The sequence below is a fragment of the Mauremys reevesii genome, linkage group 11, assembly GCF_016161935.1.
Source record: "Mauremys reevesii isolate NIE-2019 linkage group 11, ASM1616193v1, whole genome shotgun sequence".
NCBI lineage: Eukaryota > Metazoa > Chordata > Testudines > Geoemydidae > Mauremys > Mauremys reevesii.
This window is the reverse complement of record NC_052633.1, coordinates 39819115-39846577: the sequence shown is the minus strand read 5'-3', so window position 1 is coordinate 39846577 and position 27463 is coordinate 39819115. Positions and strand designations below refer to the sequence as shown.

At 41.5% G+C, this 27463-nt stretch overlaps 1 protein-coding gene and 1 long non-coding RNA gene across 4 annotated transcripts in view; one reads left to right on the top strand and one right to left on the bottom strand.

Moving 5' to 3' along the window:
- MYO3B (myosin IIIB) overlaps positions 1 to 27463 on the top strand; it is a 347455-nt gene that overhangs the window by 237189 nt on the left and 82803 nt on the right. The window contains exons 32-34 of the mRNA XM_039493716.1: positions 6035 to 6155; positions 22734 to 22797; positions 23637 to 23772. Of these exons, the coding sequence (XP_039349650.1) occupies positions 6035 to 6155; positions 22734 to 22797; positions 23637 to 23772 (321 nt within the window). The remainder of the gene's footprint in view (positions 1 to 6034; positions 6156 to 22733; positions 22798 to 23636; positions 23773 to 27463) is intronic.
- LOC120374309 lies at positions 471 to 14629 on the bottom strand. 3 transcript variants are annotated; one of them, XR_005585997.1, is made up of 4 exons: positions 14436 to 14629; positions 14322 to 14399; positions 6755 to 6894; positions 6521 to 6575 (listed from the first exon to the last, which is right to left on the bottom strand). It is a non-coding gene; the product is annotated as an uncharacterized LOC120374309 (long non-coding RNA). The 3 variants fall into 3 exon arrangements; XR_005585998.1 differs by lacking the exon at positions 6521 to 6575 and adding an exon at positions 471 to 1029 and having other exon boundaries at positions 14322 to 14629; XR_005585996.1 differs by having other exon boundaries at positions 14322 to 14629.

Genomic DNA, 27463 nt, shown 5'->3' with positions numbered 1-27463 from the left:
GTGACCATTATCTGGGTTTTAAAATAGACTGTCTTTTACTATTGTTACTTCCATGCCACCATAAAAGTGTGTGGTGCTGAACAGGCAAATAGACATAATCTCCACACTGAAGAGCTTACAATGTAAGTACAGATAAAGGACAGCATTTCAAGAAAAAGAAATGTGGTCATTTTAACATTATTTTAAAGAATGAGCAATTTAGATCACAGAGATTCAGTACTTGCATTTGCTGGTCAGGCATTTGTAAAACTATATAATTAAAATATATATAGCAAAATAAAGCAGTCCTTGAAATTTTGGAAGCATTTGGCTTACATGTTTCTACAGAGCAGCACATATTGAAATTTGTTTTCCTTTCATCTCCTTCCCAATAAAAGCAGCAGTGCGGCTTATCCCTTTAGCTTCCTCAGAACTTCCTTTCAGAATTCCCGATCTATTACAGCACATTCACATACCAGAAACAAGATGCCTTTTCATGCTGTCAACCTTTTTCATCTGAAATGTAAATTAATTCTTGCTGGTACGCTTTGACAGAGATCAAAGTAGGGGTATTAACCTTATTGGGCCTTCTCTTCATCGGAATCAGTTCCAAAGACTGCAAGGGTGGTGTTAGGAGGCCAGTCTTCACTGTTATCTATGGCCCTCCTCCAGGCAGTCCTCTGTCTACAAGTCAACATTTCAAAGGCAGTGATTTCTTTTGTAAATGACCTTATCATTACTTTAAACGGTGTGAAAAATGATTTGGCTGAATAATTCTTGCAGGATTATCCTGCTCATTTTAATTGTGGGGGGACTTCATTCAAATTCTGGAATATTGTTTAAGTGGTTTTGACAGCAAGTGATCACAGCCTGATAGAAAGGAGGAACACAGCTTCTGATTGGAAACCTCTTGACTTGTTCAGATTGTTCATTTCTTGAAGTCAGTCTTTGAGGTAGGCTACATTTGCAATTTAAAAATAAACAGATGTCTTTCAAATACATGAGCTGGTGGTCTGGAGATCTCAGTGGGCCCAGGCAGTTCACTATCCACTGATGAAATGTTGGAAGAAAAAACACATTTTTAAAAAAACCAAATATACATGAAGATACATTTCTTATGTGTATAATATTACACCAAAAATAAGTCATTATTTGGGCTGGGAAAAAAACCCTTGCTAATAGGTAAAATGTTTATGAATTTAAGCAGTTCAGTACATCTACACTAGTGGCTCACATAATGTGAGCTACATCAGTGTATTTACACTGGTGGCTAAAATCCCCAGTGTAGGCAAAACCTTACCCACCTCTTTGTGTCTAAGTTTCCCAATTGGTAAAACGTGGATAATAACAATTTTCTACCTCACAGAAAAGGCAAAGATATTGTGAAAAAACTGAGTTCCTCAGACAAAAATGAAGTAGTGTTGTTTCTTTGTGCTGTGGTTTGTATTGCTTTGTTTAAAGCCTAGGACAAGGAAAAGATCACTTTGTTGAAATAATTTTAACATTACATTGAGCCAGATTCACAGCTGGTGTAAATCAGTGTATTGCCATTGTTTGATTTCAGTGGAGCGATGCTGATTTACACCAGCTTTGGATCTGTAGCTATATTTGTATCACCACATTTTATTAATTAGAATTAAAACCAAGTAAGTACAATTATAATGGTAATTTTTTTGTTTGTTTTTACTCCATTCCCAGTCACCATAGCATGGATTTCCATGTCGAGTGACAGCTCTCTCCAAAGACTTAAGAGAGGATTTTAATCTCTGTTTGTTTCATTTGTGAGCAGACACTGCCAAAATGCCAAATGAATGGGGCATGCGATTCACTTAGATCTGAGGTGACATCACTGAACTCATGTTAATTAAGGCCTCTTTAGCCATCTGGAATATGCTGTGCGACTCTAGTCAGGATTGAGTTTAAACTCTGCTTCCAGAGGTGAAAGGCAAATGACTAATCCATTAAGCCACCATCCCCTCCTCCGACACACACTCATGCACTCATCATATGCCACACTTTACTGTGAAATTCTTTACTGAGAACTCAAGATTCCAGTTCTTTTTTGTAACACAAAATGGTGGATGCTCAGGAGGAAAGAGAAATGAGACAATCCCTTTATCAACTATTTCTGTCTTGTAACTTTTTACCATGTGATGTTGCTCACCAACTATTTGCACAGCCTTAACTAGCAACCTTCTAAGAGCAAAATTTTGGGACTGTGGAGAACTACATACCATTTACATTAAGTTAATATGTATGTAAAATGTATATGGTTAGGATTTTCAAAAGTGCTCAGGAATCACACCCTCAGCTCCAAATGTAGACATACCCTCTGAGTGCATCTACATTTCTATTAGATTTGTACTTCCTGGTTTTGACTGTAAACGGAAAAGCACTGAAAGGTCACTGGACAGGCAGGCTATTCCTGCATTATTTCATCACCCAGCTGGAGCCAGCAAAGGACAGAACTCCTTGGCGAACCTGTTCCTACTTGGTCCAGCCTGATTTCTAGATTTAAGAGGTTCAGATTAGCAGCCACAATTCTGGGTGCTGTCACAGGCTTTTGCGCCTCAGATTTTACTGTAACAGCCAGTAATCTGCTTTGTGCAAACAGTAATATACAGCAGCACCATAAGCCCTGTTTGCAACCCTGGAAAAAGGGTGCTAATACTTATTAATACATTTAGAGCTCTGTTCTCCCCTTTATGAGAGAACACATGCTGGGAAAAGAAATTCCACAAGTTGAAACTCAATTTTCTATTCATTCTTCCACTGAAGGAATGGGGGACGGGGGAGAGAAGTGTTTTGCCCCCTGAGGTTTGTACTACATAAACCTGCAAACTTCCTGAGATCCACAGGAGACAATGGGCATCCCTGGATACCTAGAGAGGGGGCATGATTCTCCATATCCTTACACAGTACAACAGTTTTAGGCTGGCATCAAACTTGTGTAAAAGAGTGGAGGATCATGGTGTCCAAACCCTCTCAGATGTTGACATTTAAACACTGGAAGTGCTTGTTTGAGAAGACAAATGAAGGAGTCAGAGGTCTTACTTGGGAACCCAAGTTTGAAAATTGAGCCTATAAAGTATCATGATTTTATGGTATCTTCCCTTCAACAAGTGACTAGTTTGCATTTCCAAGGGCACAGTAATTCTTGTTTGTTACTGTAAATGGGATTAGGATTTGAAAGTGTCTGTCTATGTAAGGAGTAAGTAGCTGTTTTACATGCTCTTTTATGGTTAGGAATGAAGAGAGAGAGAGAGCAGGGTGAATCCTCTCTTGCTGCTTTAAAATGTTTCCGTACCTCCTGCCTATATGTTTTATGCATTGATCTACGCTTGTCCTGATTGCTCTCTACATTGTGCTCAACAGCCCATTGTAGCATGGCATTCCCTATGCGAATCAGCAGGAAAATGCCTGGACTTTCTGCTGACCAAAACTGAACAACTTTGAGTGTAATCTATATGGCTCAGTAAATTCTTTGTGAATCAAGTCTCAGAGTCCTGAAAGTAAAAATAATTGCAACTTGCTACCTGCTGAACCTGAGGGAAAACTCATTTTATATGAGCATCAGTATACAAAGTGCATGGCACATATAATATTTAACACTGAATGACTATTAATCTGAGTGATAATGTGCAGTTCACATCCCATTTTGCTCCAAGCTCAAATCCTGTTGTCATTACCCATGTAAAGGATCAGGACTGAATATATTGTTGCTGTGAAGTTTGCGGTAGAGAATACATAAGGTGAAAATAAAGTGACAGCTGGTAATCATTCTTCTTCAGTGATGTGATGATTGTTCATGGGGCACTAGCAACATGAATCTACTAATTTCACACTCTTTGAGCCAAGTGCTTAGTGTCAAAACCAGCCAAAGTCAGTAATGCAAATTGCTGTGATGGAGCAGCTTCCCAACCTCTCAGCCTCCCTTAGTAGAATGCCCTGCGTGTATGTTGCTTTGGAAACATTAGGGATCCATTTCACAAATGCTGAAGTGAAGCACTCCTCTGAATGTTGAATGAAACCTCTAGGAAGCATGTTGGTCTGCCGTGCTACTGAGGTTATCCCATGAGTCAAAGGAGGCTCTCCCTAAGGAAACCCTTATAAAGAGATTATGGTGACTATTTTTCTATTTTCTTTAACACACTCTTATTATTACACAACAGAACATCAGTATGGGCTGCTTTTAAAAGAATAGTTAAATGTTGAAAGATGAGACTCCATGAATAATCCCAAAATGTGAGGATTTTAAGGTGTAAACTGTACAGGGCAGGGACTTTGTCTTCTATTGGGTGGACAATGCCTAGTGGTCCTGGAATTTAAAACACCGTGGGAAAAATAAAAAACAATGAGGAGTCCGGTGGCACCTTAAAGACTAACAGATTTAGTTGGACATAAGCTTTCGTGGGTGAAAAACACCACTTCTCAGAGTGCCACCGGACTCCCCGTTTTTGTGGACACAGACTAACATGGCTACCCCTCTGATACTGGGAAAAATAGCTGTTATCAACACATATTTCTGATTTCATAGAAATCATACGCATTAGAGATGGAAATGACCTGTAGGTCTTCTGATCAGTCCTCCTATATTTAGGTTATCCAGGCCCTTCTCCATCCTGCTACATCCTTTAGCCAGTGCAGGATCAATCCATTCAGTATATTCTCAAATTTCTTGGGCCTGATCCTGCATTGGGATCCACTATACCCATACAGAGTCTCACTGATGTCATTGAAACATCAGGGCCTAGATTTCAACAACTCAGGTGATGGGGCTTTCTCCTATTCCATTGTGGGACAATTCTGCAGACTTAACCTGATGCTTTACTGCCTTTCCTAAAGTAGAGAGACTTTCCTAATTGAGGCCACTGCTGGGAGATGCGTCCTCATATTCACCCCAAGTTCTCCTTTGCATGGTATCATCCCATTAGTTCTTACAATACCCGAGGGTGGTCTATGACAGACAATCCTTTCCCTATGTTGTTTCCATGATTCATATATTGTGCAGTAGAAGGTTATCATCATTTTTGAGTGTGTATTGTATTTAAACTACGTTTTATGTATTTTCCTCATGTCAACCCCCTCCTGCCATTTAATCATTTTATTTATGTTTTAAAATAAATCAGTATTTGGTATAGATCCTAGGGGAGAGAAGGAAACCCTTGATTTTAGTTTCCTTTGTGACATTTCCTTAAATTTCTTGCTTCTCAAATGCACCACTGTATTTATAAGGTGTGGTCTTACCTGTGCTATATACAGGAGTTATAATATCTTGGCTCAATGCTAGAGAGAATGAAGCCCAAATTTATATTGTATACAATTTTGAAAAGTGCTCAACTGACTCAGGTGCCAAAATCCTATTGACTTTCCATAGGGCTTAAGCACATTTGAAAATTTTACCCACTGACTTTTTTTGTCATTCCACTGCACTAGAAGCTTCCTATCTAATTTACTGTTTCTTACCTGCTGCTTAACTTGTGTGCTTTTGTGTTGGTGGTATAACTTCAAAACATTTCTTGGCATGTGAAGATATTTGACATGATTAAGCCTAATGTATATTTAAAATTCTCTGTTATGGTTACAGCTGGTTGAAAAATAGGGGAAGAAAAAATTGTGATTTGTTGTTAAAACTTGACAAAAAATTAAGTCAAAATTTCAAATTTTGAAAAATGTTAATCAGTTCTAATCCTGGTAGTTGTGGGTAAAACCGAATAGTTTTTTTTATTACTGTTTTAGTTAATATATCATGGGCCTGATTTTCATTTAAACTAATTAATTACATTTATTCTCACTTTAAGTTTCTTTGCACTACCAGAGTGGTGTAAAGTGGCCTTAGTGTAAGTGAAAATCAGGCCCTATATATTTTTCCAGTGTTTTAAAAGTGGACCCAATTCTGCAAGGTGCTGACTGCCTTTCGCCTCCATTTATTTAAACAGGGGCCAAAAGCACTCAGCTCTGAGCAGGAGGGTGCCTGTTCTGTATAAGAAAAGCTATTAGTTCTATGTAGGACTGATTGTGAAGCTTCCTCCTATTCATACTTGTGTCTGTCTAGCTTTCAGGGGATACATTGTTCGAAAAAATTATTCAAGATTGAAAAGTAGCAATGGTTACCCAGCTGATACTGAGTCTGTGAACAACTACTCCGCCCCCAGTTTTGGCTGTGAAGAACACTGGTGAGTTGAATCCTTTGGTGTCCATTATTTTCACAAAAATCATATCCCATACAACACAAGGTGAAAGGAATAGGCACTGAAAACAAATACCCTGCCTCATCATTCACCCATCTCTTTGGGAGCCTGTTCTTCTGTAAGCAAGAAAACCTGTAACTGGGTCAATCCCTCCACCAGTTTAGTCATCTCAGTGTTCTCTCTCTCATCAGAGTTTGATTTCTTTGTTTGTTGTGTTATCTGTCCAGATTGTGGGCCTGTAAATTTCTCAGCAGCACCCTCAGTACCCATTGACTTCAGTGAGAGTTAAGTCTGCTTAGCATTTCACAGGACTGGACTACATACCTGTGACTAAATTTGCTAATTTGGAAGCTCCTTGAGGTAGGGGCATAGTTTTCTTTTATGTCTGTAATGCTCCATGCACATCTATGGTAGAGACAATAACAGTAAAAGGCAGGTCAGTAAGTCCCCTTCAGAGAACCTAGGAGTATAGCAAATCTGAACCCTGGTTCTCCCTCTTTGCTGAGAGAGCAGGTTTTTTAACCTTCTTCACTCCAAGCTCTACCAGCTGATTCACTCCATCCAGTTGCCCTCATGTATCTTACCTTTAGCTGGAGCTGCAGGAGGGAGCTGACTCTTCTATAGCTGTGATCCATGCCATTGCATTGATTATTCACTGGGGTAGGAACCTCTCTTTGACACGACTTTGTCCCTCTGGCCCAAGAATGACAATTCTGGGTTCTCCCTGGAATATATACTTCCCAGTTAGCAGGCTCTTGCTGTGCTGCTACACTTCTTAATAGAGCTCTCTGAAAGCTGATGACTTATTTGACTTTAAGTAGACTGCATTATTCCATGGAGTAAGATTTTAAAAAGAGGTGACCTTTTAAAATCTCCCAACCCGTACTTCTGATTTCTCTGCATGTACTCATAACATTCACTTCAGTTAAATTCAATGATAACTTAGTGATTGGTTTGGATTGAATAATTTGTACTAAATGTTACAGTGTGTGTCATTAAAGGTTTCTAACCAGGTGCAACCACATGCATCCTCCTGGGCCACGCAAGCCCAGAATGCTACAGATGTTCTTTAGTGCAGCAATCTGATTTATGGAAGGGAAAGGTTTGGTCCAATGAACAAGGGCAAAAAGAAGAAATAAAAGCCTGTTACAGTGCTATTCGGGCAAAGGGAGAGTTCATGGAAATGAGCTCCGTATAACTTACCACCACAACTCTGTCTGCGTGCTGGTCCTCTCTCCCTGCGGAGATCCATAACTCACCATGTGTGTGGCTGCAGGGTGCAGCTCCTTACCCTTGTGAGGTACTCCAGCGGGACTCTCTTGCAGTCATCTCAGTTGTGCTGGTAGTGGCATGGTGATCCCTTGAGCTGCCTGCTGGTGGTGGTAAAAATCAGCTGCCACCATATCTATCATGCTGAGTATGTTTCCCAGACCCAAAGAAAAGCTCGGTGTAAGCTTGAAAGCATCTCTCTCTCACCAACAGAAGTTGGTCCAGTAAAAGATATTACTTCACCCACCTTCTCTCTCTGATATATAGGCCCATTCCAGGCTGACTATTTCCCCACCCTATATCAGGCTATTTTTGGAATTACTCTCTGTTTTCCAGGTAGATGTGTTTTTCTTGGATTAGGTAGTATTTTTCACAGCTATATAGCCCCTCAGGCTCATGAAGCTTCAGGGACCAGCAGGCATTGAGGCAAATCTGGGCTGGATAGAACACACATAGAACACAGTTGCTAATGGGAGTACATTGCCCATCCATCTCTTACTCAGGAATGTACTTGATACACACTCTGAGTCTCACAATAAAATCCACACATTCTCTAATCCAGAGCTGTAGTCTGTTAAAATGTCACCACTTCTGGTGATACTTGGTTTTATCCCTGATAAATATTGCAGATTATGAGCCTGATCCTGTAAATTTCTCAGCAGCACCCTCCCCCCCCCATTGACTTCAATGAGACTTGGGGGTACTCAGCATTTCATAAAAGGCACTCAGTATCTTGCAAGTCTGGATTCTATCATTTACCTTTCATAAATCAAGCTGCACTTCCATGTGTGGCTGTTACTGGGTACTGGGTTTTTTTAAGCATATGGCTGTTCAGTCATATAGGAAACATGTAGGAAATAGGAATGCTGATGAATAACAGTTCAGATGTTTAACACAGTAGCTTGTAATATATCCCTAGAGAAGGCAACTTCATTGTGGATTCACATACCTTTACATTCAAGTGTAGAATAATAAAATTTTCTTTAGGTTTCTTTTTATTTTGTGGTTGGTTGCGTTTTTTAAGGTAGGTAGTTTGTGAGAATGTAAAATGAGCTGAAATGTATTCTGTGGGTCAGAAAGCGGAATTACATCTAGGGTACTCAGTTTCAGTTCATGATATCCACAGGAACACAGCAGTATACAATTCAATGTGTCACAACCTGGCCTTCTTCCTGAAGTCAATTCAAAAGTTCAGCATAACTGAATGGAGAGTATATATTCTAATATTTGAGGAAATCATGGTGTTTCCAAAATGTACAAAAGAAATGGGCACATGTAGGTAGAGACTTCTAAAAACTTTAATTCCTTCAAATGAATTTAGGCTATCCACTTAGCCTGTAGAGCAGAGTAGAAGCAAATACAGGCTATTAAATGACATTAAATGTTATTAAAAACACCAGCTTCTTATTTCAATTGAGTACTAAATATCTCCTACATTTAGCTGCCTAATTTTGAAATAAGAAGGAACTGTACTCAAATACAAAGGACCTTTTTACATGAACCTCAGTAATTGATATCACAATTGTGACTATGTTGCTAGTTACTTAACAAATAGCTTTTTACTGTACAAAGTAGGAATATAAATATCTGCATAACATTAACTTATACGTTAGTGGCATAAACGCTTCCTGTCATTTAAATGGCATGTTCTTACATTTTACTGTATAGAACTGAGCGGCAGCCTGTGGAACTTTCTGATTGTGAAGAATCTTAGGGTTACATTGGCTTCAATGGGAATTGCACTTGATCTGAATTTGGCAATGAAGCACATCTGCATATATCAGTTTTGCCAACCCACTTTCTGATATCCCCAGCCACAAGCAGGAATCCTCAACTAGTCAATTACAGCTGGAAGCTGGCTCCTTTTCATGGCCAGAGCAGCACACAGGGGCCAAATCACAATCAGAATCTTGCCTATAATATCTAATTCAAAACAGAATGGGCAAAATTTATCCTGAGGAGCCTGCCTTGGCCAAGACTTAATCCCATCAAGGAAAGTGAAAAACCTTTAGCCCTCCTCAAAACCTTCCATCTCAGAATATATCATTCTATGAAGCCAAAGATGCTACAGCTTGCTAAAATGGTATCTGTTATGTCACAAAATGACATATTCTGGGATATCTTCAGCTAACCAGGAAGTGCTGGATTTGATGAGTTGGGGGGAGGGAATTTCTTTAGGTAGTTAGTTAAAACTTATTTCTGTGCTGAATGCTTCCCACAGGCTTCTCAGTGGGCACTGGGAAGGTGGCAGGTGGCAGGTAAATAAAGCACTGGAATACAGGATTAACTTTATTATTATCCCTCAATATTAATACATCATGGGGGTTGTTTTTAAACAAATAGCCTTAAAAACATACAAGATGTGTAAGCATAAAAAGAGGAAAGCTGCTGTCTAAAATTTGTCCCATGAGTCACCAATAAATCCTGATCAGACGGTGACTACTAACCTTAGTAGTCAGGGATTTTGTTAAACCCTCCACAGAATTCCTGCATTTTAGGTGCTCAAATGCTCTCATTCTCCTTAGATTGTCCTTAAAAGTCACGCAAAGCCTAGGAGCATGCTCTTCCGGAGGTCACTGATCATGATGTCTTGCACTTCTATTGTGTTCTTGAGTTGCTCATTCATATCCTTAGGGATGCTCCAAGTACCCCAGTAATCACTGAGATCATCTTTGTTTTAGTTTTCCATAATTATTCCACTTTATGGCAAAGTTCTTCATACTTCACTATCTTCTCTTCTTGTTTATTTTTTTTATACTTCTGTCTGCTGGTATGGTGGTATCAATTAACATGGTCACAATTGTCTTTTTTTCTACAACAACAACATCCAATCTATTTGCCTGCACCATTTGTCTGTGGCAATTGCTGAATCCCATAAAAACTTAGCCTGTTCATTATCTAGAGCATTTTCAATTCAGTGGTCATAATACCATATAGTGCGTTTGAGTCCATGCTTGCTGTAGAGGCTCCAATACATACACTTGGGTTATGTCTATACTGCAGTTGAAAACCCACGGCTGGCCAGTGCCAGCTGACTCTAGCTAAGGGCTGTTTAAATGCGGTGTAGACATTCAGGTTCAGGCTGCAGCCTGAACTCCACCTCACAGGGTTCTAGAGTTCGGGCTCCCCAAACATTTACACTGCAATTAAACAGCCCCTTAGCCCATGAGCCTGAGTCAGCTGGCATAGGCCAGCTGCAGGATTTTAACTGCAGTGTAGACATACCATTGGTGACTTCATTGTGTTTGCTCAAATACTCTCTCCCAGACAGGATCCTGCAAGTATTCAACACATGCTCCACTAGCTCTTGCTCTTTAGAACACATTCTGCAGTTTGGGGAGCAGTTCTGTTAGTCAATTTTGTTTTCAAATGTAATTAAGTCTTAAGGACTGCTCTTGTGCACTCATAATGAGGCGCCCTGTCTATTTTTTTTAGGTGTCCTTCTACAGACCATGAGTTTGTTAATCTTCATTCACTAATGGGTTCAGTCTTGATTTCTCTGTAAATCTTTCAAGTCCTTCTTTGGCAATTTGGTTTCTTCTTTCTTTTATGCTGTCTTGGGCTGGGATGCATGCTCAGCAGTTGCATGTTATCATAACCAGATGATCTTTTACTCTGGCTGACTCCTCATATATTTTGATGTTATATTCTTCATTGTCAGTTGCTTCCTCCACAGAGAGCAGACCTCTTCTTCCACCACATTGTCAGATGTACATCCTGTCCATGTCTTGATTCATATTCATTACTTAATGCTTTGCCAGGAGCTTTCTTGTTTGGATGACAAATTTTTTCTTCTCTTGATTCTCTTGATCACTCCAGCAATGTATTGTCCACGTATTAATGGCTCGGATCAAATTCTTTGAGTTGAGTTTTGTCCTCAGTGTAGTTTTTATTTGTCTGTCATATTCTTTCCTCACTTCTTCTTTGACTTTCTTATGATGAAACTAACAGTTCCCTGATTGCAAGGTGTTTGTAGGGGCCATGCTAAGAGAGAGCTTAGATAGTACCTTTGTTAACTTGTATGCCATTCAGTTGTATCAATTTGCCCCCTGTATGGACACCAATACACATTTATGTAAGCCAACCCATAGCTTTATATCTTCACCAAACTGTTCTACACAGGTCTTCACTCTCCATCTCCTTTTCTGACCATCTATAGTTTCAGATCATCAATGTATAACAAATGGTTAACTGGTTGTTGTTGTTGTTCGCTGTTATGATAACCATAATTTAGCTCATGGACCATCCATGTCTGCAGCAGCATTGCTACCACAAATGGCATAAGGAATTCTCTTGAAAAATTCCTCTTTTAATTTGGGCCTCCTCAGTGAGAGTCCCTTCCAGGTACAGTCGAGTGTTCCAGTTAACCACAGATTGCTACAGACAGGAAATGATCTTTGGATGAACCTTGTGCATTTTCAGTGTGTTGAGGATACATGAATGTGGGATGCAGTCATATGCTTTTTGGTAGCTATCTACACCATCTTTATTTTTTCTTGGTGGGTTTTTTTTGTTTTGGCATCTTCTGTGATCCTCCTGTTCAGCCTAAGGCAGTGTTTTGTCCCTTTCATGTTTACTGTACAGCCTTTTTGCTCAGGAGGTGGAATTCCATTGTGAGATAGCACTATCCAGATCTTCTTTGCCAGATATGCTGTTAGAAATTTCCACATATTTAGAAAATACTTGATTGGTCTATAATTCATAGAATCACTGCAGCCTTCTTTCTTTTTTTGTATGAGGATGATTCTCCTTGTCACCATCTATCTTGGACATTTGTTCTTCAAACATTTATTAAGTTGTTCAAGTAAACAACCATAGAGGCATTTTAGCCAGAATCCATGCACTGCATCTGGTCTGGATGCTTTCCAATTTTTCATTCCTGTCGGTACCTCATCTACTTCTTTCTTTGATATTCCTCTGTATTCTTCTATTGTGTGGTCTTTAAATTTTCTCTCCCATTTTTAATCCAGTCCACTGTCTGGTTATGTTGTACATCCTCAGACCAGATTGCCTTCCAGGAGCACTGAAACTCTTCCACATTATTTATTGACTCTATTTTTTCCTATTTTGCTTTTAACATTGATCTGATCAAAGAATCTCTTTGGGTCTCTCGTGAAAGGTCTTTTCTCATGATACTAACAGCATCACGCTAAATATCTTTCAAGCCTATGACTCAGTGTGATCAGCTTGTTTACATTGTTCCTTCACCACTTTCACATCCCTTTCATTCAGCAGATATTTCATCTCCAGGGCCTTTCACTTCTTTTCTCTTCAGATGATTTTTCTCAAATTCACCCGGTAGACTATCAGTGTAAAAGCTTAATCTTCTGGTCTAACCTTCATTTCCATGGATGATATGGAATATTTGGAGTTTTCTGGTGGTTCATTCATCAGGCTTGATGTTAAACCAATGAGCTGCTACTGTTGCTGTAGCATACATTGAACTAGCAAATACTCGTTGGTCTTACAGCTTCCTTGAGTGCTTCATTCAATTCTTGTACTATATCATCAGGTCTTTGCTGGCCTATAAATTTCATACATGGTAGAGTTGGTTGGTGATCAGTGTCTCTTAACTCTGATTTGTTGCTTGAGATCATACATTCATATTTCCCAAACTTTCTTCAGGTGAGGTTTCACTCATATTTGTCCTCAATATTTCCTCAGTCATTTCTGGCTGCTGTTTATCCTGTATCATTGCTTCTATCAATATGTTTGCATGTGGTTCAACACCACTGATCTCTTTTCATGCTTTCAAGCTCCAATTGTGTAAATTCTTTGCTTTGGAATTGTAGAGGTGCTGGCCAGGGCTCGACCCTCTCTGGGGCAGAGGGAAGCCTATCCCAGGGGTGACTCCAGGCACCTGTGCACCAAGCACGTGGCTGGGGCGGCAAGCCGTAGGGGGCGGCCTGCTGGTTGCCGTGAGGGTGGCAGTCAGGCTGCCTTCAGTGGCATGCCTGCGGGAAGTCCACTGGTCCTACGGTTTTGGCGGCAATTTGGCAGCGGGTATGTCGAAGGCGTGGGACCGGCGGACCTCCCGCAGGCGTGCCACCAAAAGCCTCCTGACTGCCATGTCTGGGGTGGCAAAATACATAGAGCCGCCCCTGGCCGCACTGGCTCACTGCACACTGCTGAGGTTTGGGGAATTAGTCCTGCCATGGGAGTCTTTCCTGGTGGCCCTTGCAGTAACTGCAATAAACACCACAAGCCCAGGCCCTGGGTCAGGGTGGGGCAACAATGAGTCGGGTGCTCAGGCCCTCAGGCAGGGGCTGAGCCACAGCGGTACAACAGAAATAGGCCCAGGCCCTGGGTCAGGGTGTGGCAACAATGAGTCCAGTGCTCAGGTTCTCAGGCAAGGCTAAGCAACCACAGTACAATAGGAATAAACCCAGCCCCTGGGTCAGGGCGGGGCAACAGTGAGTCAGGTGCTCAGGCTCTCCGGCAGAGCTGAGCACTGGCAGTATAAACAGTAGCAATAAGCCCCGGCCCTGGGTCAGGGCAGGGCAGCAATGAGTTGGGGCTCAGGCCTCAGGCAGGGCTGAGCATTAACAGTACAAATAGTATCAAGCCCAGGCCCTAGGTCAGGGCGGGGTGATATGGAGTCAGGAGCTCACGCCCCCAGGCAGGGCTGAGCAACAACAGTAGGCCCAAGCCTCCAAGGCCAGGGAGAGGGGGAGATGGCCACCCACGAGTTGGGTGGCAGCGGGGATGCAGGCCCTCCCACTCCACTGCGTCCCAGCCCGGGGTCCTAGCAGCAGTAGAAGACTCGCTGCATAGTCAGTGGGGATCCTGGCCACAACACACTGACATGGGCTCTGGCAGTGCTGCAGCCAGACTAGGGTCGGCTGCCCCCGGGCTACTTCCAGGCTCCCCCTCGGGTAGTACCTGGGTCAGGGTGTTGTCCTCCGGCGGGTCCACTACCGTGGGTTCCTTGGGGTAGTGGGCAAGCGGCAGGCCCGGCAACTCCTCCAGGTAGTGGGCACAGGGCAGGTCTGGCACCTCCTCCGGGTAGCGAGCACTGGGCAGGTCAGGCCAGTCCTGGCGTGTACCTTGGGCAGCAGGGGTTTCCCCGTCGTGGGCTAGGCGGGAGATGTCTGGCTGCCCGGTGGCTGGCTACCTAGTCAGTTCTGAGGGTGAGCCTTTATACTTCTGGGTCACCGCCTGACCCTCTGAGGGGTGGGCTCTAAGCTCCCTAGCTCCGCCCACTCCGGATGGGCTCGTCCCGCTCAGGGGCAGAGGGGAGCCACACCACCTCACTACAGGAATAAAGCTTTCAGTTATCTAGCAAAGTCTATGCTCGGTCACTTCTTTCTTCATGTTGATGTTGTTTCTGTCCTTTCAGTGTTGGAGCATTCATTTCCTCCAGCCTCTCTTTTCTGGTTTTATCAAAATCCAGCATTGGTTCACTTCTTGATTTGTGCTACTTGGCCATTTCACTCTTTTGTTGACAATGATCTCTGGTTTTCTCAGGTTTCCTGCATGGTTGCATGATACTGACCTCGGGTTGACACAGCACACCCTGCAGAGCAAGTTGCCTGTAGTATAGCTAAGGTCTTCTTAGAATCCCTTTATGCCACTCAGAATAGTTATCAATTTGCCTGTATTCTCCATATTGTGTTGGGTTGGCAGGCTATACACAAGTGTATGCCAAGCCAGTATTTGTAGGTCTCAGAGGTGGATTGTTATTACTATTGGTTTCATTGTTTTCACTTTAACCTTGAAATTCACTTTAAAGATATGGAGATAAAAACTAGACACCCTATTACAAATAAGGGCATACTGTTGTTTGGCATGCTGATAGGATTGCCTGTTGCTGTGCCCACTGTTAGCAGAAAGAGCAAGCCTGGAGGTAGTTCCCATTAGAGTGATGGGGTTACTCAGAGCAGGGCACGAAGGAGGCAGCTGAGATCAGTTCCTGGGAAAGGGATAGTGTAGTAAAGTATCAACCAGGAATAAAAGAAAGGAGGTCCCCCTCACTGCCCCCAAATTTGTGTTTCCTTTTGTGTATTCCAGGATGAGTTTCCTGAAAAGCTCACACATCTACAAAGGGGCAATTCCCACAAAGGGTTCCAAAATGAGAAATCAGACCAAAAAGCTATGCGAGTTTTAAAAATATTTTTTTAGCCAAACTTATGATTTTCAAAAATCTGTTTTATGAATTTGTGAGATTAGCAATACTGTAATTAGCGCCTTTTCTATATAATTTCCCCATTCCTTTCTAGGACCTGATCCAATGCCCATTGAACCAGGTCCTTAAACCATCCGTACAATATCCTTGCCCTTTTTCAAAACTGAGTTTCATTAGCTATCATTCTCTTAAATCCACCTGAAATGTCCCCAGGGTTACTAATCAAAAAAAGTAAGTATCATCAGCAAACTTCACCAACTTGCTGTCCACTTCTTCTCCAAATGATTAATTAGTAAGTTAAATAACACTGGTCCTATTACTGATCCCTGGGACCTTTCATTATTAACATGCATTCCTAATGCTATTTGCTTACTGTTGCATAACCTGTACTTATCTAAGTGCTTGACTACTCTTTTTTTAGTGAGACTCTCAATCAGTCTGCCGTGTACTGAAGTGGGGCTCACCAGTCAGTAAATCCCCAAATCTCCATTCATTCCTTTTGTCAAAAAATAAATAAAATAAAATAAATAAAAAGGCACCACATTAGGGTTTCCAGTCTTCAGGGACAACTGTTCAACAGGGTTGATTGTAGCTCCATTATCTTACACTTAATTTCTTTTAGAACCTTCAGATGAATACTATCAGAAACCTGATAGTAGGTTTCTCAAATTGCTCCATAAATTCCTCCTTAGATAATTCAGTTTCTGTAAAGGCCATACTCTGATTTCCCATGAAAAGAACCTTTGGAATATGAATTTTCCCTTCTTTTTCTACAGTGATAGCTGGCTGATGCAAAAACCAAAACATTCTTCTTCCTTTTTAATTGCCTCATTTGCCCATTGGTAATCCTGGTGGCTGACAGTCACATTCAGGCCTGGTCTGCATTTAAAATTTAGGTTGATTTAGCTACATTGGTCATGGGTATGAAAAATCCACACCCCTGGCAGATCTAGTTATGCTGACCTAACCCCCATTTTAGATGCAGGTACGTCAATAGAAGAGTGCTTCTTTTGACCTAGCTACCATCGTTCAGGAAGGTGGTGTTACTACAGCAACAGAAAGAATTCCTTCTATCAGTGTAGATGTACACCACTGAGTTATGACAATATAGCTATGGCACTATAGCTATAACAGTATAGTCCCCATAATGTAGATGTACCCTAAGCCTTTCGCGTTCAATAGAAAATCATGGGATCCATTACTTACATGACCAGTGTGGGAAAACTCAAGTGGTCAGGTTCTACTCTCACTTGCACAAGTTTTAAACTGGTGTCTGATGACTCCTGATTATACTGGTGTCCGTGGGAGCAGAATTAGGCCCAGAATTTTTCAGATTACTCTGCCTTGTTTTTTCTCTGTGAATTATAATCCTTTCTGCATGGGAGAATAAAGTTTAATGCATCTAGGAATGTATTATTTCTGCAGTGTGATCTAAATTTTTCCTAGTGGTGTGCTTCAGAATGTTGGTTACCTAGCTGATGTAGGAGCCTAAATTCCATTTGACTTTCAATGAGACCAAGCAGCGGCCGCTGGAGCTGCGGGTGGGATTTAAAGGGCTGCTTCGGGCTTCCTGCCGCAGAAGCCGATGCGGTCTGGTACGGCATACTGGCTCTTGCCGGTACACCGTACCAGTTCGAACCGGCTTACTTTCACCTCTGCTCTCCCCTAAAAAGAGAATCATAATTATAGAATCATAGAAATGAAGGGATGGAAGGGACCTTGAGTCGAGGGCCCTGCACGGTACCTAGTATTCCAAACCACAGGTGCTTGTCTAACCCATTCTTTGAAACCTCCAGTAATGGAGATTCCATAATCTTGGAAGCCTGTTCCAGTGTTTAACTATCCTTATAGTCAGAAAGCTTTTCTAATATCTAACCTAAATCTTCCTTGCTGCAGGTTAAGCCATTACTTCTTGTCCTATCTTCCATGGACCTGGAGAACAATTGATCCCTGTCCTCTTTGTAACAGCCCTTAATATATTTGAAGATTGTTATCAGGTTCCCACATAGTCTTCTTTTCTCAGGACTAAACATGCCCAATGTTTTTAACCTTTCCTCATAGGTCAGGTTTTCTAGACCTTTTATCATTTTTGTTGCTGTCTTCTGGACTCTCTCCAGTTTGTCCACATCTTTCCTAACGTGTGGCACTCAGAACTAAACACAATACTCCAACTGAAGCCTCACCAGTGCCAAGTAGAGCAGGTTAATTATCTCCCATGTCTTACATACAACACTCCTGGTAATACACTCCAGAATGATATTAGCCTTTTTCACAACTGCATCACATTGTTGACTGGAATTCTATTTTTGATCCACTATAACCCTCAGATCCTTTTCAGCAATGCTAATGTCTAACCAGTTATTCCCCATTTTGTAGTTGTGCATTTGATTTTTTCTTCTTAAGTGTAGTACTATGCATTTTTCTTTATTAAATTTCATCTTGTTGCTTTCAGACTAATTCTCCAATTTATTAAGTTTGTTTTGAATCCTTATCCTGTCCTCCAAATTATATGCAATCCCTCCCAGCTTGGTGTCATACACAAATTTTATAAGCATACTTCTCACTCCATTATCCAAGTCATCAATGAAAATATTGATTAGTACCGGACACAGGGCAGACCCCAGCAGGACTCCAGTAGATACATCCTCTGAGTTTGACAGTGAACCATTGAAAGACTGTGCCATTGAAAGAGTAGTTATCAATCAGTTTTGAACCCACCTAATAATAATTTCATCTAGATCACATTTACCTAGTCTGCTTGTGAGAATATCATGTGGGACTGTGTCAAAAGCCTTACTAAAATTAAGGCCTTGTCTATACTATGGGCTAAATCGGCGCCACTGCAATTGATGCAGTGGCATTGATTTAGCAGGTCTAGTGAAGACACGATAAGTCGACAGGAGAGCACTCTTTTGTCAACTTAATTAATCCACCTCAATGAAAGGTGGAAGCTATCTTGATGGGAGAGAGTCTCTTGTTGACACAGAGCTGGGTAGACACCGCTTTAAGTCAATGTAAGCTACATTAAGTTATGTTATTACCTTACATCGACTTAGAGTGCTAGTGTAGGTTAGGCATAAGATATATCATGTCTACTACTTTCCCCTTACCCACTAGGTCAAAGTTGGATGCCTCGAGTTAGGCTCGTAAATCCATATTTAGATGTCTAAATATAAAGGTCTGGTTTTGAGAGATATTGAGAACTCTCAACTCTCACTGACTTCAGTGGAATCTGAAAGTGCCCAGCACCTCTCAGGATAAAGCCACTTATATTTAAGTACCCAACTTTGAAAATGTTTGCCAATATTATTAAATGCATCATGAGAATTAGTTACTGTTGTGCTGCTTCCTGAGTCCCATTGCAGTCTTTGTCAGAAGAGATAATTAACTGTGTTCCATTTTCTTTCCTTAATCATAAGTAAGGGCCAGATTTTCGAAAGAACTCCATGCCAGACGTTAAAGTGCTGAGCACCCACAATTGAGGCCAGATTTTCCAAAGGTCACTCCCAGCAAATGCCACTGTGACTCTTATGGCCAGATTTTTAAATGAGCTCTTCACTCATCATGCAAAGCTCTTTTGAAAATCTGACTGCTTATTTAGGAGCCTATGTGGGAGCTGAATTTTTCTGAAAATCTGGCCCTAATTATGGGAGCTAACGCTTTCTGAAAATTCTGAACAAAGACTGCAACATTTGCATTTCATGCCTGGTATGTTTTGCGAATTCCAATGGTATATGGCCCTGTATGTTTGCTTGTAAATCCCACATTCCACCCTTTTCATAGGAAAAGAAAAAGAAAGCAGTTTTCTGTCTAAAAAGGCTATATTTAAATAAAGATAATGTTTTAGCCTTCTCAATTCCAACATTATTAATAACCTTTAGGGAAAGGGAGGAATTGTGAACTAGTAGGAACAGGGAACATGGAAAACTGTGAAAAGACTGGAAAATTGTATACCAATCAATTCCTGTTAAAAAGATTTTAGTGGCTCATGGTCAATTAAGGTCTAGAGGCTAAAAGTGGAAAAAGCCTTCCACAGTTCTGGCTTGTAGTACACACAGAAAAGAACTCCATGTATCCACAAGCACAGCCAAACGCTTTGGCATGTTCCCAGAGCACATAACAGTGCTGTCTGGTTTTTTTGGTTTTTGTGGGGGGATGGGGGTGTGAAACATTACTTTGCAAAGTTCTTAGTTGCAAATGGTTCAGAACAGCCCTAAGGATAATCCTCAGGTTTGTGCCCAGGGGCGGCTCTAGACACCAGCGCGCCAGCGCAGCGCGCGGCTTCTTCCGGGGCGCGTTTGGGGGCTCGGCTCCTCCCGCTCGCATGATGGCTGGTCAAACCGGAGCCGATGGATGACGGACCCTGCCGCGGCGCGGCGCGCGGCCCCGGTCCGCCCCCGGGGCGGGCGGAGCTCCGGAGCGCCGCGCGGCGGCAGGTCCGCCCCGGGTGACCTGCCGCAGGGCAGCCGTGCAGCGGCCAGCTCGGAGAGCGGGACGGAAGGGACCACGCCGACCGGGGAAGAAGGGCGCGCGAGCGCTGCGGCGCTCCTGGGCAGCCCGATTTCTAGAGCCGCCCCTGTTTGTGCCTAGATGCTATTTTAAAGCAGCTCAGGTTCATTGTCATTTTGAGATAGTTTATTGTATAATACTTTTATCAGAGACAGTACTGTCCAGTGATTCTTTGGTTGCAGAATATGGGTAGCATTTTATCTCTACTACTGAGTTATATATTGTACATTAAATAAAATATTTATGTTCAAATTTAACGTCTGATTTTGGGCTGAATATTTTGTCATCTTTCCAAATAACAATTTCTAAAGAATAAATTATGAAAAAACCCAATAAATAAAACCCAATTTGTGGTCATGTGAACTGTACTACTCCAGAGGAATTAGACATTTGAACTTGTCAGTAAATTCTTCATTTTGTTGCCACTTCTTGGGAGTTTTATTTAAACAACTACTTAAATTGGCATGACTTTTACAACCAGCTTTGTAAAACTTGCAATTAAATCAGATCTCTGGACCTGGGATAACATTTTCATATGTGCCTAAGTCCCATCTTCAGAAGTGACTGAGACACTCATGAGCCCAAGTCCCTTTGAAAGTCAGAGTCCAAAAACTGTAGACTGCATTTGTGGATGTGGTGATAAGATATGCATGTTATGTAATGTGTTTGCGTAGTGATGTACATGTGTCAAAGATATGTGTCAAGTTCAGTACTCAAAGTAACAGTTTAAAAGATTCCATGTCTTTGTTCAGTTTCAATTATTTTAATTGTAGGTGTTTTTGAAAAGTAAGTCTGTACATGTAGCTGCTATCACCAATTACTATTCAAACAGTACATTATGTTATTCTGCTGTTACTCAAGAGCAGTGGTGCAAGTAGAAATAATTTCTTGTCAGTACGCTGCACTCATGGAAGGGACACAAAGCGGGGGGCACATGACCTCCCCACGTGACTCCTCCCTGCCCCACTCCCAGCCCGGGCCCCAGTACTCTCCCCGTCCCCTCCCCATGATCCACATCCATTCCATGTTACGTGGAGTGCGGGGACGGGGGGGCTCTGTCCTCCCTGATGCACCAGAGACTTCTGCTGTACAGACCCCACGCAGGAGAACTCAGGAGATGCAGCTGCGTGGAAAGGCAGGGGCCTGGGCTGGGGGCGGTACAGCAGCACTGGAGGAACTGCTGGCGTTCTGCTCCTTTCCCTGCTGCGGTTTCCAGCCCCGCCCCACCAGCCCTGTCCTCCGGCAGGGCTGCTGTATAGACAGAGGAGACACAGCTCCATGGAAGGGCAGGGGACGGGGCTGGGAGCAGGCTCATCCTCTGTCTTTCTGGTACGCCATACCAGCTATAAATATCTTACTGGTACGGCATATCAGACCGTACCACTGTACTTCCACCACTGCTCTAGAGTCATTTTTGGTTATTAGCAGAACTGAGTGAAACTGGGAAAGAGTGGCAAACAAATGAAATTCACAGATATGAGTACTGTATTTTTATTATAGTTCCATATGATATTTGTCCCTCCAAAAAAACTGGGTTTTATTTTTTCAAAATATGAAGGATTGAAAATTATTCACAGTGAAGCATGTAAAACTCAAAAAGTTACTCAAGCAAATCTCTTACCCATCCTGCTATACATTTCCACTATCTGTAAAATGAAAGCAATGATATTTGCTGTAGATGAAGTCTGAAAATATACAGGATTTAAGATGTTTTCATCCCCAGAAAGATAGGTATGTAATTGATATTAGCCTCATTTTCAGAAAAGATGCAACTAGATCAGAGGGTCCTGTGGTCTAGTGGATTAGGCCTTAGTGGCAATCAGAAGACCTAGGTATTAATCTGCATTAATCCTGACCTGTGACTTTGGGCAAATCACTGTAAGCCTTAGTTTTTCCATCTGTAAAATGACATTGGTAGCATTTATCTGCTTGATAGTTAGTGATCATGCAGCAGAATCTGTGTGGGTAGACCTTCTTGTCAGTGCAGAGTCCCATTGGCTTCAAGAGTCTGCTCACATGAATTGGGGCCTACATAAGGGGTCTTTTGTTGGTCTGATTAAATTCAGTGGGAGCAGGACTGGGCCTTAAATAATATTGGTGATGTTTATATAAGTGTGAAGTATTAAGACAAACAGAGGTGGAATAAAAACCTGGGAAATCCTAGTTCCCCACCCTCTGCTTAATCCCCTAGACCATGTGGCTTTGAGGAGTGGTGTACAACCTGGTCCTCCCATTGTCTTTTACAGAATTCCTGAGTTTGAATTTTCAAGGGAAAGTGGCTTTTCACAGCCTTCTGAAAGTGAAAAACATTTAGTGTTAGCTCTTGTCGCATTTCATAAAAGCATTCTAATTTCACAGAAGTTTCACAATCTCAATCTAGTCTCTCTCTCTCTCTCTCTCACGCACACGCACACACACACACACACACACACACAGCTATAATGACAAATATTTTGCTCCATTCTAGGTCAGTACTAATGTATTTAATATCAAGGAATTTCATCATTAGAGGAAATGTGACTGGTCTGTTTTCTCAGAACTGATCATGTGCAGATAACTGGAATAAAACATTAGGACAAAACTTGTGTGTTCCCGTAATTCTCTGGTGGTACAGAGGAAAATAACAATATTTAAACTCTGTATTTTACTGTAATTTTTAGGCAGCAAACCAACAACCAGACTTCTCCTGCAGAGCCTGATTTTCTTGACAAACAAATGAAAAAGGTACTATTAAGTTCAGATTCAAATTCCTGAGTCCACAGTTCTGCTTGGCATAGCCATCTAAACATGAAACTTAGTGATGTTTTGAAGTCTTTGAGACAAAAGCCTGCTTCCTAAGAACTTTAGTTCTGTAGAAAGACAGGGAGGTATGGTGAATAAGAGAATCAAAAGGCTGGAAATTTGCTGCTGAGAATAAATGCTAGCTACTCCCTGAGGTGATTTGTCTGTGCACTTCACTTTCTACAGATGTTAGTCTCTTTTTTAGTAAGGACCTGAGGTTCTTTGGTAGCACTTTGATATCCTGCTCGAATTCAATATGTGAAATGGAGGAGTCGCTCTGTGACTTGGAGCACAGCATAGTCTTTGAAGTCTGATCCAATTTTTGCTGCTTACCATTTGATGTTGAAAGGATGAAATGAAGAAAATGTACAGTTTTTGCCAGTAACTCTGCTGAGCATATGTAAGATTAAAAAACCAAAATCCCTTGGATGATGTACTTAGAAATGTTAAGCAGATTAATACCTTCCTATAGCCTTTTTCTAAAGATACAAATTAACTATGAGAGGAAATCAGCATACAATGCATGCTGTGATTAACTGCATGAGTATGGGGTAAATAAGTTAGAGGGGAAAATATACAAATGTTTATGACACAGGTGCTTAGTCACCATGGCTAAAAGCCACAACAATCTTGTCTGATTTCAATCTAGCATTAGACATTTTACAATGAAGCATACAAAATATACATTTGCTTTCTGTTAGATTGTGGTTAAAAGTTGACTTCACTGAGTGGAATACTTATACTATTTTATGTTTCTGAAACATTGTTCCTTATTCAAAAAGGATTCGGATGAGATTCCCACATCTCAGTTTCTTCTAAAGCATTCACTACAAATGAATGATTCACAGCCTATAAGCCAATCCCTTGCACTTGCAAATCATCGATTATCAAGTTCCCTGGGATCCCCTAAAAACCAAGGTAAGAAATATATTAAAGTAATGAAGATTTTTTTTAATATTTATAAGATACATGTTGTCTGCATGTAAGTTTATATATTGATGAGTTCTTTTAACAGGCCCCTGAAAGACAGGAAACATACCGTAACTATTTATTTAATATTTGCTATCTGAAAATGTACAATTTATTTGAACTTACCTTGTCAAATGCACTTAAGTACAATATGGAGACAGAAGTATGGTGTGATAACATTCTGTTAAGAACATGAGCCATGATCATCACTCCATGAAAACACCTTTTTAATGTAACAAAATTGGCATCAGAGAACTCTACCTCTCCCTCTGGCTGCAAGCATCACAAACTGGAAGTTATGAAACCTCTTATGTCTGGCAGAATGAAAGACAACTGATTTGTTTGCATTCAGAGAGGTTCATTCAGCAACACAGTGAAGCCTACAACAATGCTAAAATCTACCCAATGTGGTTCTTACTCTGTTTGATAATCTATACCTTCTTGTCTTGGTTGGTGATTTCTTTTATCAGTTTAAAAATGTAAAATGAAGCACCCCGGGCTGTTTTAACAGGTCCATATTTCCAGTCTTCCAAGAAATCAATATCAGAAATTGTTACTTATCAAAATGCTTGTCTCCACTGTTATCATGGAGCTGTATTTGCAGATCACTGAATGCAGGGTTCAGTATGGAGCCATAAATTATTACCCACAGTTCAAGATAGAAAAGGTTGATAGTTTGATATCTTTAATCAGATCCAAAATTTAAATGCTAATACACAGGCTTTCAGGCCATTTCTGAAAATGAGGTAGGGTTGCCAGGTGTCCGATTTTCGACCAGACCGGTCAAAAAGGGAAGCTTGCTTGCAGCATCACTAAAAGTCCAGTTACCTGCAGTAACCAGCCTCTGCCATCAGGGGTGGGAAGAGCAGCAGCTGCCGCAGGAGCCTGATGGACAGAACTGGCTGGCTCCCGGAACAAGCTCCAAAATAGGTACCAGCGCCATCTGGGGTGGTAACCTGTTTCCCACTCCCCCTGCATTGCTATGCCCTGATTTCCCCGGCCCCTTGCTCCAGGGGCAGGAAACACCCCCCCTTGCTTCCCCGCTGAGCCCCAATTTCCCCACCCCAGCCCCTTGCTCTGGGGATGGACCCTCCCACACCACACTGTGCCCCGATTTTCCCTTCCCAGCCACTCAGTCCAGGGAATGACCCCTGCCATGCCCTGCTGTGCACCTGCTGCCTGCAGGTGAGTCTCGGGGGTGGGGGAGCGAGTGATGGGGGAGGACAGGTGAGGTAGGGGCGTGGCCTCAGAGGAAGAGGTGGGGCAAGGGTTTCAGTTTTCAGGGATTAGAAAGTTGGCAACCCTAAAATGAGGCCTTTCTGTCCTGAGCGTTTTATATATGCTAATTAATCTGATCAATTAAATGTACCATAGTATTACTATTGTACACTTTTCCTACAGAGCCAATAGGACAACAGTAATTTTTCTGCGCACTTAGGCCCTGATCCTGCCAGTCCACATGTGCATAATGTTTACACTGAGGACAATGAAGCTATTCACATATATCGTTAAGAAGGTGCATAGATGTTGGCAGGATCAGGTCCTTATGTTTTAGGAAATTGCACAAATTTAGCATTTTTCATCCTTTGTAGATACACAGTTGTTTTCAACTGCAAATACAGAGTTCTACATAAACACAATAGGTTGGGAATTCATTATACTCTTGTTATGAGTTTCAGTCCCCAGGGGATTTGAATTTGTGGAATGGGATTGCAGAAGGTGTGTGCATTCCAGTGGAAAACTTTGAAATGATGTTAACAATAAACCTGTCAAACAAAAATATTTTCATTGCACTATACCTTCTTAAGAGAAGCACTAATGGTCAAGTTCTGTCACCCCAAATCCACTGAGTAGTACCTTTCTCTGTGAGTAGTCCCATTGAAATCAATGGTATTAGGTATGGAGTAAAATTATTATTTGGAGGGATTAAATGTGGCAGAATTAGGCCCTCAGCAAGTGTGTGATTCAGGGTCCATTACCCAATAAAAAAAATTTGACTTTTTAAAATAACAGTGATTGCTATTCCCCTATTTAAAAGCTTGTTTTGAAGAAGAGATAACTGAAACATTGATTTGATCTATTCAAGAAATAAATATGTGAAAAGAACAAGCACACAGCCACAAAGAAATAAAAATCTCAGTGAAGCGTTTAAGGTATTTAAGATTGGAAATGATATAAATCACACTTAAATGAATAACTGTTAAAGAAATAAACCTGTTGAAGAATAATGGCCTCTTCCAGTGCTTTATGAAAGCATAGTTCTTCAGTCAGAGATTCAAATGCTTTCACACCCCAATGAATTCTTTATTTACTCCTGGTCCATGCTATGTAGTTTTTTAGGCACCCAATGCTGTTGCACTTACGAAAACCAAAATGAAATGGCAAATATAGAGCATTATCTTTGGGGTAAGTATGGTGTAAATATGTTTATGTTATAACTTTTGAATATAATATATAAATTATTATCCACAAAAAAGCAATATATACTATGTGATCCAAAGAACATGATGACGATACTTTTTTTTTCCTGATGAAACTTTACACTGCAAAATTTATAAACTGATTCTAAATCATTTTAGAATTATGTTACAAACAGGACTGTCCCAAGGGGAAAAAAGGGGGAAATGGAATGATAAAAGTTTGTCATGCACAGTGGTCATCACATTGTGATACCTGGCTCTCTAGTATGTTAGGATGTTCCCACTTATACTATAGTGGCAAGGAAAAGAGAGAGCTGGGAGATTCCACACAAACACTGCAAAGTCTGTAGTCAGTGATTTATACAAAAATGTAAACACTGAAAGACTCCCATTGACTTCAGTGGGCTTTGGTTTAGGCCTATAAGAAACATATTTAAAGCTATGGCCAAACTGCACACAGTTTGTGTGCACACTCAGGCTAAAATGGCTTAAAGGGGAGATTTTCAAAGGCCCAGATGGGGAGTTAGAAGCCCAATTCCTATAGACTTTCTGGGATTTGGGCATCTAATTCCTCTTTATGCTTTTGAAAGTCTCCCCTCAAAGCTATGCTGGCTCTGTGTGACCCAGGGGTTCCCCCTACAGGGGCAGGGGAGTGTGGGGGGAGCTTCCAGCAGACAGTAAAGCCAGACTTATAGTCCATTAGCAACACCAGAGGGGTGCAGAAGGGCTGCAGCAGGGCCAAAGATCCTGCCCAGTCTCTTCTATATGAATCATTTCTCCCCGATACTATCCTTTATTGGTAAGGTTGGGAGGAGAGTCCAGTTAATATGATAGTCAGCAGCTGATTATTTCAGTCACAATAAGGTAATGTTAGAGGCAGAGTAGTGACATTTTCCTGAGAGACTGGAGAATAGCACTGTGTCATGGTCCCGTACGTCTTGAACCTGAGTCCATAGGATTCTCTGTTAACTAGCACCACCCTGCTTCTACTCCACAGCTCATTACTAACCAGCTGAACAGGAGATACCATGAAACTTGAAGTGACATCAGGGCCTGATTGTAGGAATACTGTGAACCGTGATTGGTCAGGGATTCTTGTTTAAACCCAAAGAGAGGCACAAGAAGTTGTCCATGCAACTGGGCTCTACCTGGCTGCTACACTGGACCTTGCCTGACTCCTGAACCCTGCTTTAATTACCTGTTCTTGGTTCCTGCCTTGT